The 12,708-nt window shown below is 44.0% G+C and overlaps 1 protein-coding gene across 5 annotated transcripts in view; it reads right to left on the bottom strand.

Annotated features, from left to right (window-relative positions):
- Window positions 1-12,708, bottom strand: part of RPTOR (regulatory associated protein of MTOR complex 1) — a 418,470-nt gene that overhangs the window by 340,892 nt on the left and 64,870 nt on the right. For all 5 annotated transcript variants that reach the window (XR_012426322.1, XM_005585210.5, XM_065532458.2 and 2 more), the window contains exon 2: window positions 2,484-2,586. Coding sequence is in view for 3 of the 5 variants with exons in the window: in XM_005585210.5 (XP_005585267.1) it covers window positions 2,484-2,586 (103 nt within the window). In the remaining 2 variants the exon portion in view is untranslated. The remainder of the gene's footprint in view (window positions 1-2,483; window positions 2,587-12,708) is intronic.

Below are 12,708 nucleotides of genomic sequence, written 5' to 3'. Positions count from 1 at the left end.
TGGTGGCGCATGCTTATAATCCCAGCTACTCGGGAGGCTGAGGCAGGAGAATCGCTTGAACCCGGGAGGCAGAATATTTACCCAGAGAAAATATGTCCACACAAAGATCAAGTGCTTATAGCAATTTTATTCATAACTGCCAAAAACTAGAAACAACCCAAATGTCTGTCAGTTAGTAAATGGATAAATTGTGGGAGAGCCACAAAAATGGAATGAAGCAAAAAAACTACTAATACATGTAGCTACACAGAGGAATCACAAATAAATTCTGCTAAAGGAAAGAAGCAAGATACAAGAAACTACAAACTATATGTCACCACTTAAATGACATTCTGTAAAAGGAAAAAATCAGATTAACGGTTTGCAGAGGCCAGAGAAATGAGAGGGGATCGATTACAAAGGGGCCCGAGGGAACTTCCTTGGTGTGATAGAAATATTCTATACATTGATTATGGCATTTGTTACATGACTGTACATATTTGTCAGAACTTAAAGAAATGTACACCTAAAAAATGTGAACGTTACTGTATACAAATTGTATCTCGGCCGCGCGTGGTGGCTCACGCCTGCAATCCCAGCACTTTGGGAGGCCGAGGCGGGTGGATCACCTAAGGTCAGGAGTTTGAGACCAGCCTGGCCAACATGGTGAAACCCCATCTCTACTAAAAATACAAAAATTGCTTGGGCATGGTGGCAGATGCCTATAATCCCAGTTATTGGGAGGCTGAGGCAGGAGAATCACTTGAACCTGGGAGGCGGAAGCTGCAGTGAGCCGAGATCACGCCACTGCACTCCAGCCTGGGAGACAAAAGCGAGACTTGGTCTCAAAATTTAAAAAATTTAAAAAAAAAATTGTATCTCAATAAATTTGATGCTAAAATAAGAAAAGTAGATATCGTGTGGAATGGTTAAGAGCAGTCTCTGATGGAAGAAAAACTTTGCAAACCGCACCTCTGCTAAAGGACCAATATTCAGCATACATAAAGAACTCCTACAACTCAACAACAACAAAATAAACAACCCAATTCAAAAATGGGCAAAGAACTTAAATAGATATTTCTCCAAAGAAGACCTATAAATGGTCACAAGGCCCATAAAAGATGCTCAACATCACAAATCATTAGGCAAATGCAAGTTAAAACCACGAGATCCACTTCACACCCGTTAACATGACCATTAGAAAAATAAATAAATAACAACTGTCGGCCAGGACGTGGAGAAACTGGAATCCTGGTACACTGCTGATGGGAATGTGAAATAGTGCAGCCACTGTGGAAAACAATAGGTTGATTGCTCAAAAAACTAAACGCAGAATTACCATGTGATCCAGCAATTCCACTCCTAGGTATATATCCAAAAGAATTAAAAGTAGAGACTCAAACGGGTAGTTGTACACCCATATCACAGCAACATGATTCACGGTAGCCAAGAGGTAAAAACAACCTAAATGTCCATCAACAGATGAATGGTTAAAGAAGTGTGGTATATCTATACAATGAAATACAATTCAGTCTTAAAACGGAATGAAATTCTGACACATGCTACAACGTGGATGAACTTTGGGGGTATTATGCTAAGTGAAAGAAGCCAGAAACAAAGGGACAAATACCTTATCAGTATGAGGTCCCTAGAATGACAAATTCATAGAGACAGACAGTGGAATGGTGGTTACTAGGGGCTGGGGGAAGGCAGGAATGAGGAGTTGTGTAATGGAGACAGAGTTTCCGTTTGGGGTGATGAAAAAGTTCTAGAGATGGACAGTGAGAATGCTTGCACAACATTATGAATTATTTCATGTCGTTGAATTGTACACTTAATAATTCCTAGAATGGTATTTTGTGTTGTGTATGTTTTACCACAATTAAAAAAAAAAAAAAACAACACAGTCTCTGGACTTGAACTGCATAGGTTCAAATCCCAGCTCTGCTACTTATAGGACAACCGTGAGCAAATTACTAATCTCTATGTCTCATGTTCCTCAGCTCTCAAATAGAGATAAGCAATAAACCCCACCACACAGGGTTGTTGTGAGCATTGTAAATTGTAAAGTGCTTCCTATGGTACCTGGCACACTAGAAGCACTCAGCAAATGCTGGCCATTGTTATGGGCCATGATCCATTATGTGATGCTTTGCTGGAAATGGTTCCATTTACCTTTTCTACATTTCCATGCAGGTATCAGTCATTCCATTTTTTTTTAAGTGTACATAGATACTATTCCAGACAGAACAAATTTAAAGTAGAAAATTATATAACCCAATAATCATTATCTTATTAATTTTTCTTGAAACACTTTCTCCACTACAAATCACAGGTGAATGCATCTGAAATTACTTAAAGGTGATGTGACTCCAAAAAGAAAAAAAATCCTGATTTGCACAGCTGGAGACAGACCCCTGGACCAGACCACAGGCTTGGCGAGCCCCGCCCAGCCCAGAGCCAGCCAGAGGGCCTTCGTGGCAGCGGGTGAGGGAGGTACTCACCGATCCAGCATTCCAAGCGCGCACAGGGCGTGGTCTTCACCACATCGGGAGGGTCCACACCAACATTCAGGCACAAAACTAAGGCAACACTGACTGTCTTCATCTGAAAGCATAACAGAAAAAAATATATATATATATTTCAATATGGAACTCATTTATGTGTTTTTCCAGCTTTTATAATGTTCCCCAGAACACTGAGCCCCTTCCCCACCCCGCTGCCCTCCAGCCAGCCCTCCACCTGTCACCTGGCTATCCCAGCCCTAGTGCAGGAGTGACGCCCTTCTCTGAAGGCAGGGTTTCACAGCAAGGGTGGCAGGTGGTGAGAGGGACGTAGCAGGAAGGGCTATTCTCAGGCTTATGATAAATCACCAGAAACGGAATTATTTGATCAAAAGATATAAACATTTTAACACACTCAATACATTCTGCCAAATTCCTTTGCAAAAAAAATTACACAAATTTACACTCCCACCAGATATTAAACCAGATATAAAATCCTTGTTATTTAAAATCATCAATCATTTAATGAGAAAAGCTGTCGTATTGACTTAGTTTGCATTCGTTCACATCAGTGATGTTGCCTGGTTCTCCTAGCGTTGTTCACTGTTCTCACTGCCTGCGTTGTTCACCCTCCATGGACCATCTACTCATTCCTCGTACTTACACTGTAGCATGGCCACACTGACCTCTCGGCCCTCAAACCCACGGTTCCCTCTGCTGGGAGTTCCCCTCCCCTGGGTCACCTGGCCGGCTCTGACTCTCTCCTCGGATCTCAGTTTAAAGATCAATTTCTTGGGGAGGCCTTCTCTGGATACCCCTCAACACACCTTCCACACTCCCCATCGGGGTGGAACCAGCTGGGGAACGCTGCGATCGCACCTGTCCTTTCCTCCTGGCAGAGCGCCAGCCCATGGACACTCCTCAGTGGGCCAGAGGCTCAAGTCCACTTGTTTGAGCAAAACCCTGGCCCTGACTAGGTGCTAACTATCTGCGGAATGAGGGAAGACATGTATTTCAGTACAGTGTTTCTGTTTCACACTGACCCTTTAAGCTGTCTGGATGTTACTTATTCTGGTATATGATACAAGAAAAGGATTAACTTTTTCTCATAAAACTAGCCAGTTGTGTCAATCTCTGTTAAATAATCTGCCTCAAACTCATAGGTGTGCACAGATACATATATTAATTCTCACAGAGACAAAATTCTATTACTGGGTAATCAAATTCATCCCATTAACCTATCAACCAATACTTCTACTAGTACTACATTAATTTAACTAATTTATCTTTATATTTCATAATACTTGGGTCATTTTTCACCCTCAAATTTTTTTTTATTTTACTTAGCTATTTATATTCACTTATTTTTTTCAAATCAGTTCTTCAATCTTTTAATCCCATTGGGATTTTTATTAAAATTGCACTGAACTAAAATTGCAATGAAGTTTAATTTGAACTTAATGTTAAGAAGTAACAGCCTCATAATATTCTATTTTCTATACAGAACATAATATGGTTCTCCATTTACTCAATGTTCCTTTAACTGTTTTCAGTAACATTCTTATAGTTTTCTTCACGAATAAATCCTGTGCATTTCTTACTGGGATTATTCCTAAGATCTGGGTGTTCCATAGATCAGTAGAGTGATGACAGTTAACATTAATTTAATTGACAGTACATTTCAAGCAGCTAGAAGTGTGTGGTGGTGTGCACCTGTGGTCCCAGCTCAGGAGGCTGGGGCAGGAGCATTGCTTGAGCCCAGGAGTTTGAGGGTACAGTGTGCAATGACTGTGCCTGCCAACAGCCACTGCACTCTGGCCTGGGCAACACAGCAAGACCCCATCTCTAAAAATAAATGAATAAATCATTTTTAAAATATCTAAAGAAAATAATTCGCATGTTCCTAGCATAAAGAAAAGATAGGCCGGGCACGGTGGCTCACCCCTGTAATCCCAGCACTTTGGGAGGCTGAAGCAGGCGGATCACCTGAGGTCAGGAGTTCAAGACCAGCCTGGCCAACATGGTGAAACCCCATCTCTACTAAAAACACAAAAATTAGCCAGGCGTAGTGGTGTGCACCTGTAATCCCAGCTACTAAGGAGGCTGAGACAGGAGAATTACTTGAACCCAGGAGGCAGAGGTTGCAGTGAGCTGAGATTGTACAACTGTACTCCAGCCTGGGCAATAGACCAAGACTCCATCTCAAAAAAAAATAAAAAGAAAAAAGAAAATGATAAATACTTAAGGTGATAGGTATCTCAATCACTCTGATTTGATTATATGAATGTATAAAATTATCACCAATAAAAATGTTTTTAATTTTTAATTTTAAAATTATTTCCAGATATTTCATGAGTATTTCAGGGAAATACGTATTTCCCCATAACAGTTTCTTATTGATAATTGTTGCTATATAAGAAAAATGGTTAGTTCCTTTACTACATTCTTAGTTAAACGTAATTGCTTTTTGGTGATTCTTTCAGGTTTTGAAAGTACACAACTATCCTATCTAAGAAAAATAAGTCTGCCTCGTTCTTTCCAATAGATCATTCCTCTTGTTTCAGTTTTAGGTCTTCATCTTTTATCAGGAAAAAGCACTGAAAATCAGAACAACAAAAGTCACTGTATTTAATTAGTGACTTTATTTATGTGACCAATTTATTTATTTAGTGACCAATATTTAAGTAATATTTAAGTAATCGGTATCTATAATCCCGAATCCCAATTATTGTATAGCAAACTCAGCCTTTGCGGATACACTGCTTAAAACTAGACATTTTCTGGAAACGTTTCTGTGGTCTTCCTGTGGCCACGGCGAACACCTGTGAACACCTGCCTCACAACAGTTTTCGATCAAGGGTGTTCCTTTCATGCTCTGTAATATGGGGAGGAACGGATTCAAACCGTGGAGCAAGTTCCAAGCTGCTTCCTAAAGGAAGAGGCTGGCTTTGCCTACAGCCATCTGCAGGGGCCCTCTGTGGGAAGGGAAGCCTTCTAATGAGAAAACAATCTATACCATCAGGCTCTCTAATTTTCATAATAGATCGTGTGCTTCCCCACAGCTTAACTGGTTCCCAACTGGCTTCTCTTATCTTGTCCCTAATCTGCAGAGAGAATATGCCTTAAACTGATGTCAGGCTCCTGTAGCAAAATCCAGTGGAAGAAACGGCATTAACGGGCCAACTGGAGACACCCACCGGCTGCTTCCGTGGCCAAGTGCCACCGCCGCTGCCCTGGGGCTTGTCTAGCAGTGCTTTCTCCCCGTTGATCCATATGCTCTGTGCGCCCCAGGAAAAGGTGGGCAAAGCTGTTTTTCTGGGCTGATGTATGCTCAGTAACTTCCCATACAACCCTGTTCTTTCTTGCTCTCCGGAAGTTCACAGCCAGGTTTGGGGCTCAGTCCCAGCACTTCTGATCAATGGTGACCTCCCTGTGCTAAGGTGCTTGTGTCCTGAGCCGTGCAGTGTAGATACACAGTCTACTTCATCCTTCACCAAAGGGTCATGAACTAGGTGGTGGCGTTCCCCCCCCAGCCGGGCATCCAGGGAGTAAGGGGTGGATGCAAGTCCAGGGAGACAGCAAGTGGGGCAGCCAGGACTAGGGAAGCTCGCCGGGTGAAGAGGCTCTGCGGCTGCTGGGTCTCCTTCCTCCACTGCTTATCGGGGCTGGGGAGGCGGTGGAGGCTGACACAGGGCAGTGAGGCGGCATTCCCAACACCTCTGACTTTATTCCTATTTCTCCTACCTCGGCTGTCATTCTAGACAAGTCATATTCCCTCCGCCTCTACAAATGCAGCTAATTAAATTTTTAAACTTCAACATTCCCGGTCAAATGAGTAGTTCTAGTTAATTATAAAAATGATCTCTGAAGATCCCTGAGTCCCTTACACAAAAGTACTAACAGAAGCCCAGGAATCGTCCTTGAGTCCCACGGGATGACTGAGGGGCCTCACCTCCCTGTGCCTGTCAGTGAGTATGGTCTTCCTGACTCACCGAATGCTACTGAGAGAGACGTTCCTGACTTCTTTACAGGCCAGCAATAGGAAGGCATGGCCCTCAGCTGGAATGTGTGAAATTAGCTACGCTATACAAAGACAAGAACCAAGACAAGAAAGAAATTAATTTGATTCATCCTTGTTTACACCATACACACCTAACCCTACATCCTGCATTCTACTTTGAAAGAAAACAAGAAAAACACCTGAGAATACACTGATACATGAACCAGAACAATGTGTTTGCTCTAACATCTAGCTACCAATTTAACTCCAAAACTGGGCAAAACACAGTGCTACCACATATCCTCAAGCCAAAAAAAATACGTCTTGCTCCTCTGCAAATTTTAACTGTGAGCCTAATTTCAAATTTGATCAGTTGTTTGTTTTGTTTTTTGAGACAGACTCTCGTTCTGTTGACCATGATGGAGTTCAGTGGCACAATCTCAGCTCGTTGCAACCTCTGCCTCCTGGGTTCTAGCAATTCTCCTGCCTCAGCCTCCCAAGTAGCTGGGATTACAGGCGCCTGCCAGCATGACAAGCTAACTTTTTGTATTTTTAGTAGAGACAGGGTTTCGCCATGTTGGCCAGGCTGGTCTCTAACTCCTGACCTCAGGTGATCCACCAGCATCCGCCTCCCAAAGTGCTGGGATTACAGGTGTGAGCCACCACACCCAGCCTCAAATTCAGTAAGTTTTTTAATTCTTAGCTATACCTAAAACGTCTTTTTGGCATTTTATTTTCATTTCTATGGCAACCTCGTTCCAAAAACTCTTGATTAATGTTTAATGTTTAATAACAGTTACAGAATGTTTAAAATGTAAGGGCTATCAAATTTAATGTGCCAAAAACTGCATAATATTACATACGTAAGTTTTTTGACTTTAAGACATTTTCCTCCAATGCAATGTAATTTAAGATGGCATGGTTATAGCCCCATAGGTTAATTTTGAATTTGAAAAGAGTATCATTTTGAGAAACTATAAAACCTTAAATGCTCACTAACAATGCATGGCCTTGGACATGACAGTTAATTTCAATCCCTCCTGAAAAATTTCCTCATCCTTAAAGTGAGGGGGTGGAGACAAATGACCTCTTAGGTGCTAAGGATTTTTCAGATTCTGAAGTTCTGACTCATGACTGGTCTTCCCAGCCATCCTGGAGGCACCCGCTAAAGTCTGGAGCACGCGCCTAAGGACTCTGTGCCCCAGCTCAAGGTCTCCACCCAGTCATCCTGGAGGCACCCCCTAAAGGCTGGCACACACACCTAAGGATCCTGTGCCCGGCTCAAGGTCTCCACCCAGTCATCCTGGAGGCACCCACTAAAGGCTGGCGCACACACCTAAGGATCCTGTGCCCGGCTCAAGGTCTCTGCGGCACTTTGGATTCCAGGTGGGAGAGGCTGGGGGCCGTCAAGCAGTGGGGTCCTGATGGTATTATAACAGCCTGGGCAGTGTTCTTGATGGTCCTTTGGTGCCAGCTTGGTTTTGAAATTCCAGTGTTCACCTTGGTGAAAGGATAATGTGATCCCTCTGCCCTGTCTCACAGAACACACCTAAGAGGGTTAAAACACCCAGGAGGGTTTGGAGCGGCACCCAGGAAGGTGAACACACCCAGGAGGGTGAACACACCCAGGAGGGTGAACACACCCAGGAGGGTTTGGAGCGGCACCCAACATTCACCATGTTAACATTTCCACTCTCCATGGAATCAATCAAGAGTGTCCAGTCTCACCCCAGCTCAGGCCAAGTGTTGCCGCCAAATGAGCTGTTAAATAATCCAGTGTTCAGAGCGTCTGGGTGTCAGAATTGCACACAGGGCCTGCAGACGAGATCACCTCCACTCGAAGGCCTGTAAGCTCAGAGCATGTCACCTCACAGGTGAAAGACGTATTAATGTCTGTCACCTCCCAAAGAATTCAAACCAAATCGCAAGGGATTTCCTTACTGGAGTCTTCCTTCATAACTGATTGGATAAAATCATATATATTTAAAAAGATACAGGTGATCAGGTGGCACAAACAAGCTTGAGTATAAATTCCCAGGCTGACGCACAGTGACACCTAAGTCACCGTGCAGAATGAAGAAATTAAACATGTTCAGCAGCCCAATCACTGCCTTCTGTTCCCCACATTGAGAGTGTGGCTCACACTTATCCTCCCAACAGCAACAACTGAGACTGGTGGAAAATAAACAGAAAGCAAGACTGGGGCTGGCCACGCGGGTCACAGCATTCACGATCCCCTGGTTTGTCTGAAAGCAGAGCCACCCAAATCCACCCAATTCCCGGGAGCGCTCATTAGGATTCACAGCATCAAGCAGAAACTCGGAGCAAAGCCGAAGCTACACAAATGCATAATTTATAAAGAAAGTCAGAAACTAGAACATATAGCAAAGAGAGTAGATATACCTCGCAGGGAAGGGGAGGCGGATAACCAAGTTGTTCAAGAGAAGGAAAAGCCAGTTTGCCCCCTCACTTCCATTCCAAGCACTGCTACAAAGTGAGCACCAAGCCCGCAGGAAGCACATCCAACTGAATTTCTGCAAGCAAACCCTGCAGTCCAAAACAAGACCATCATCACCAGCAGCAACTGTGTTAGCTTGGGAGACTCCCTATTTTTATATTCCTTTGTTCATTTCAATGGGAATTGGGAATGAGGGGAGAGGTGCTTGAATTTATGAGCTCAGTTTGTTACCTTGAGCCAGAGGCCTCATTTAGATTTAAGCACTACTCTTTTTTTAGGCCAAATTCTGTCTATGTATCACTGCTTTTAAAATCTGCCTCCACCCCTGTAGAACGTCCTGATCAAAAGGAAACGAGAAGAGGAAAATTTCGGCCTCAGGGATGAGGAGGCCTCACCCACGGCGACCTTCGCGCACAAGTGAGGAGTGCTGCAGTCCTCACCTGGCTCACCCCTTCCTGCGCCACGCAAACTGCACAAGGGACTTGGTGTGAGTTGAGTTCCAACATCACAGACCCTTGAGAAATTTAGATTTCTGAAAGTCAAAATAAGAACTGCATACATAATAAGTTTCATAAAAGGAATCGTTATAGCTCACTTTAAAGGTGCTAGTTTTATTCTGGGGGAAAAAAAGTTTATTATAGAAATTGTAACTGTTTTGGCCAGGCGTGGTGGCTCACGCCTGTAACCCCAGCACTTTGGGAGGCCAAGCCGGGTGTATCACCGGAGGTCAGGAGTTTGAGACCACCCTGGCCAACGTGGTGAAACCCTGTCTCTACTAAAAAGGAAAATAAATAAATTAGCCGGCTGTGGTGGCGTGCACCTGTGGTCCCAGCCACTCGGGAGGCTGAGGTGGGAGAACTGCTCGAACCCAGGAGGCGGAGGTTACAGTGAGCCGAGATCACACCACTGCACTCCACCCTGGGCGACAGAGCAAGACTCCGTCTTAAAAAAAAAAAAAGTTGTAACTATTTTAAACAAACTAAAGAAACTCCTTTCTTAAGGAATTCTATACTGAATCCTTCTGTGGTTCCTCCAAAAACAAATGGTCAGCCCTGGTGCGAGTTTGTGAGCCCAGGAGACTATGCCTGGGGTCTCTAAAAGAACCGCTTCCACCCTGAGGCCTAGTGTGCACAGCCAGTCAGCCCACCAAGGACTGAGTGAGGAGCTAGGAACCATTTCTTTGCCTCTACCTGAAACGCCTTATGGGGTGAAATTAACAAAAAAAGAAAAAATTCTTCAGTCTCCTTACCTAAAAAGTGAAAATAAAAATATTTTGTCACAGAGCGAAAATACGAGGGTATATACACTTACAAATTAATTCCAAGTCATTCAACAGCATAAAATCTAAATATGATAAAATGTATTCTATGGAAGCCTAAAGTTCCAAGTTGAAGGGCATAATTAAATGGCATATATTAAACAGTGTTATATGATAAAATAGTATATGTCCTTTACAAAAACATACTTTCAGGTTGCACAACTGCTGGTGAACTCTGTTGGTAAAAACGGGTGAACTCTGGAGTAGGTGAATTGTATCTCAGTAGAGCTGTTTAAAAAATATGTTCTCAAAGAATATTAAATGGCACAGGACGTGCTCAAACACAACTGAAAAGAGGGGGGTACAAACTGTACCCACAACTGTGATTCCAAATATAAGGTCACACCAAATGAAAACACAAGACGTCATGAGTGATTCTGACCTCTGCACGGGAACGTGGATCATCTTTTCTTCTTTGTACCTGGCCCTTCTGCGTATGCACTTTCCATCTACCATAAACATGTTATTTCCATAAGCATGGGGGCAGAAGTGGGGATAAAAATGACTTTACCACAATAGTCAAAAATTTTTTTCATGGTTGTGCATGTATGTCTATACAACTGTTTTTATACCCTGAAGATATAGAAAATAACCTGCTCGGTCAGCTGAAGCTTGGGCGAGTATCCCAGGTAACAAGCGAGCTGGGCTGGCGTGAGGAATGTGGTGCCGGCGGTATTGGGCACACTGAGAGATCAAGCCGTGTTTCACTTATTCCTGGGAATTCTGGTCCTTAAAAACCAACAAATAATTGGTCTTCGTAAAATAAGTATAGCAAAGGGCTCTAATATTTTTTTTTTCTCCACTCCTTCCCAGTTCAAGATACAAAGTGAAGCCTATTGCTTCAATAGGGCTCAAATGATCCTCCTCTCTCAACCTCCCAAGTAGCTGAGACTACAGGCACATGCCACCATGCCTGGCTAATTTCCTAACATTTATTTCATGGAACGAGATTTATTTCATGGAAATTTATTTCAGGCTGGGCACGGTGGCTCATGCCTGTAATCCCAGCATTGTGGGAGGCCAAGGTGGGCAGATCACAAGGTCAGGAGTTTGAGACCAGCCTGGCCAATGTGGTGAAACCCCACCTCTACTAAAAATACAAAAATTAGCCAGGCACGGTGGTGTGCACCTGTAATCCCAGCTATTCAGGAGACTGAGGCAGAAGAATCACTTGAACCCGGGAGGCAGAGGTTGCAGTGGGCCAAGATCATGCCACTGCACTCCAGCCTGGCCAACACAGTGAGACTCCGTCTAAAAAAAAAAAAAATTCAATTTTCAATGAATGGAATGATTTCAAGGCTGTTTAGAGATTTATTTGATAACACACTGGGCCACAGCTTTACTATTCCTGACGCAAATTAAAATTAGCCACATTATCATGAGACTGAGTCATTCATTCTGGGTTAATTTTCCTTCCACTCTTCATTATCCAGCAATATGTTACCCATGGTACAGGCTTCATCAAATCTACCCCAAGGCAAGTAAAAATACGCAGGGCTCCCAGGCAGGCTGAAGACACAAGCCCATGGCATTTCTCAACAGAAAACTCTCGGAATGCTCAGAGCTTTCTTCTGCTTCTTTACCAGCCTTCTGCTTGGGCCAACGCATCTCATGAAGCCGTTCCAAAGGCCCCATAGCTCCAAATAGACGCGGGAGGTGGATTCCAATAACAGAGGCCTGGAAGAAAGGCCTCCGGGCCCCACTGCAGCTGCCACGGCATAAACCTGGCTAAATGGGATATTTTCAGGAAGATGACATCTAACGTTAATGACAAGGGCTAACATTTACTTGGGAAGAAAAAGAATGGAGGAAGGGAAATTAGCCAGGAAGCTGTCATGGTGAAATAAGAAGGCCGAAGCTAGGTGTGGCAAGAGTGGAATGGGACAAGGAAGAAAGAAGCCTCCGTTTCAAAGAGAATAGGGAACAGCATGTGCTGCTAAGTGGGTATCAGATATGAAAGGCATGGATAAATCAAAGGTCTTGCACAGCTGAAAACCTACTAATAAGCTGTCCATTAAGATGCCCCATGGGGAACCACGGCAGACACCTGCCATCTGCAGTTCCCCATCATCTTTTTAACACCTTCCGTATATCTTGACAATTTCTCATGCTCCGGGTCCTAGCTTACTAAGGTGGGGAAAAGAAGAACTGTGTCCTGACTCCCGCAGCGAAGGGGCCAGCATGTGACCTGGGTTCCTATGATCAGATGCACCTACGAGATCAAACTCTAGACCCCGAGACTCCAGGCCCCCGTTCCACAGGGAGGTGAGCACCCTGTGAGCTGTGCGGCAGTGGCACCTGGTCTTCCAGGACTCCTCCGATGTCTCAGTTGCTGGGCAGCTACAGAAGCCCCCTTGAGGTCGACCGTAACTTCAGGGGCCGGCTCTCGGGCCTTCTGGAGATCCTTAGCAAATCCCCTTTCTGCTTCACCTGGTGGGAACGGACTCAG

The sequence above is a fragment of the Macaca fascicularis genome, chromosome 16, assembly GCF_037993035.2.
Source record: "Macaca fascicularis isolate 582-1 chromosome 16, T2T-MFA8v1.1".
Classification (NCBI taxonomy): Eukaryota; Metazoa; Chordata; class Mammalia; order Primates; family Cercopithecidae; genus Macaca; species Macaca fascicularis.
The sequence above is the reverse complement of the archived record's forward strand: the minus strand, read 5'-3'. Positions and strand labels throughout refer to the sequence as shown.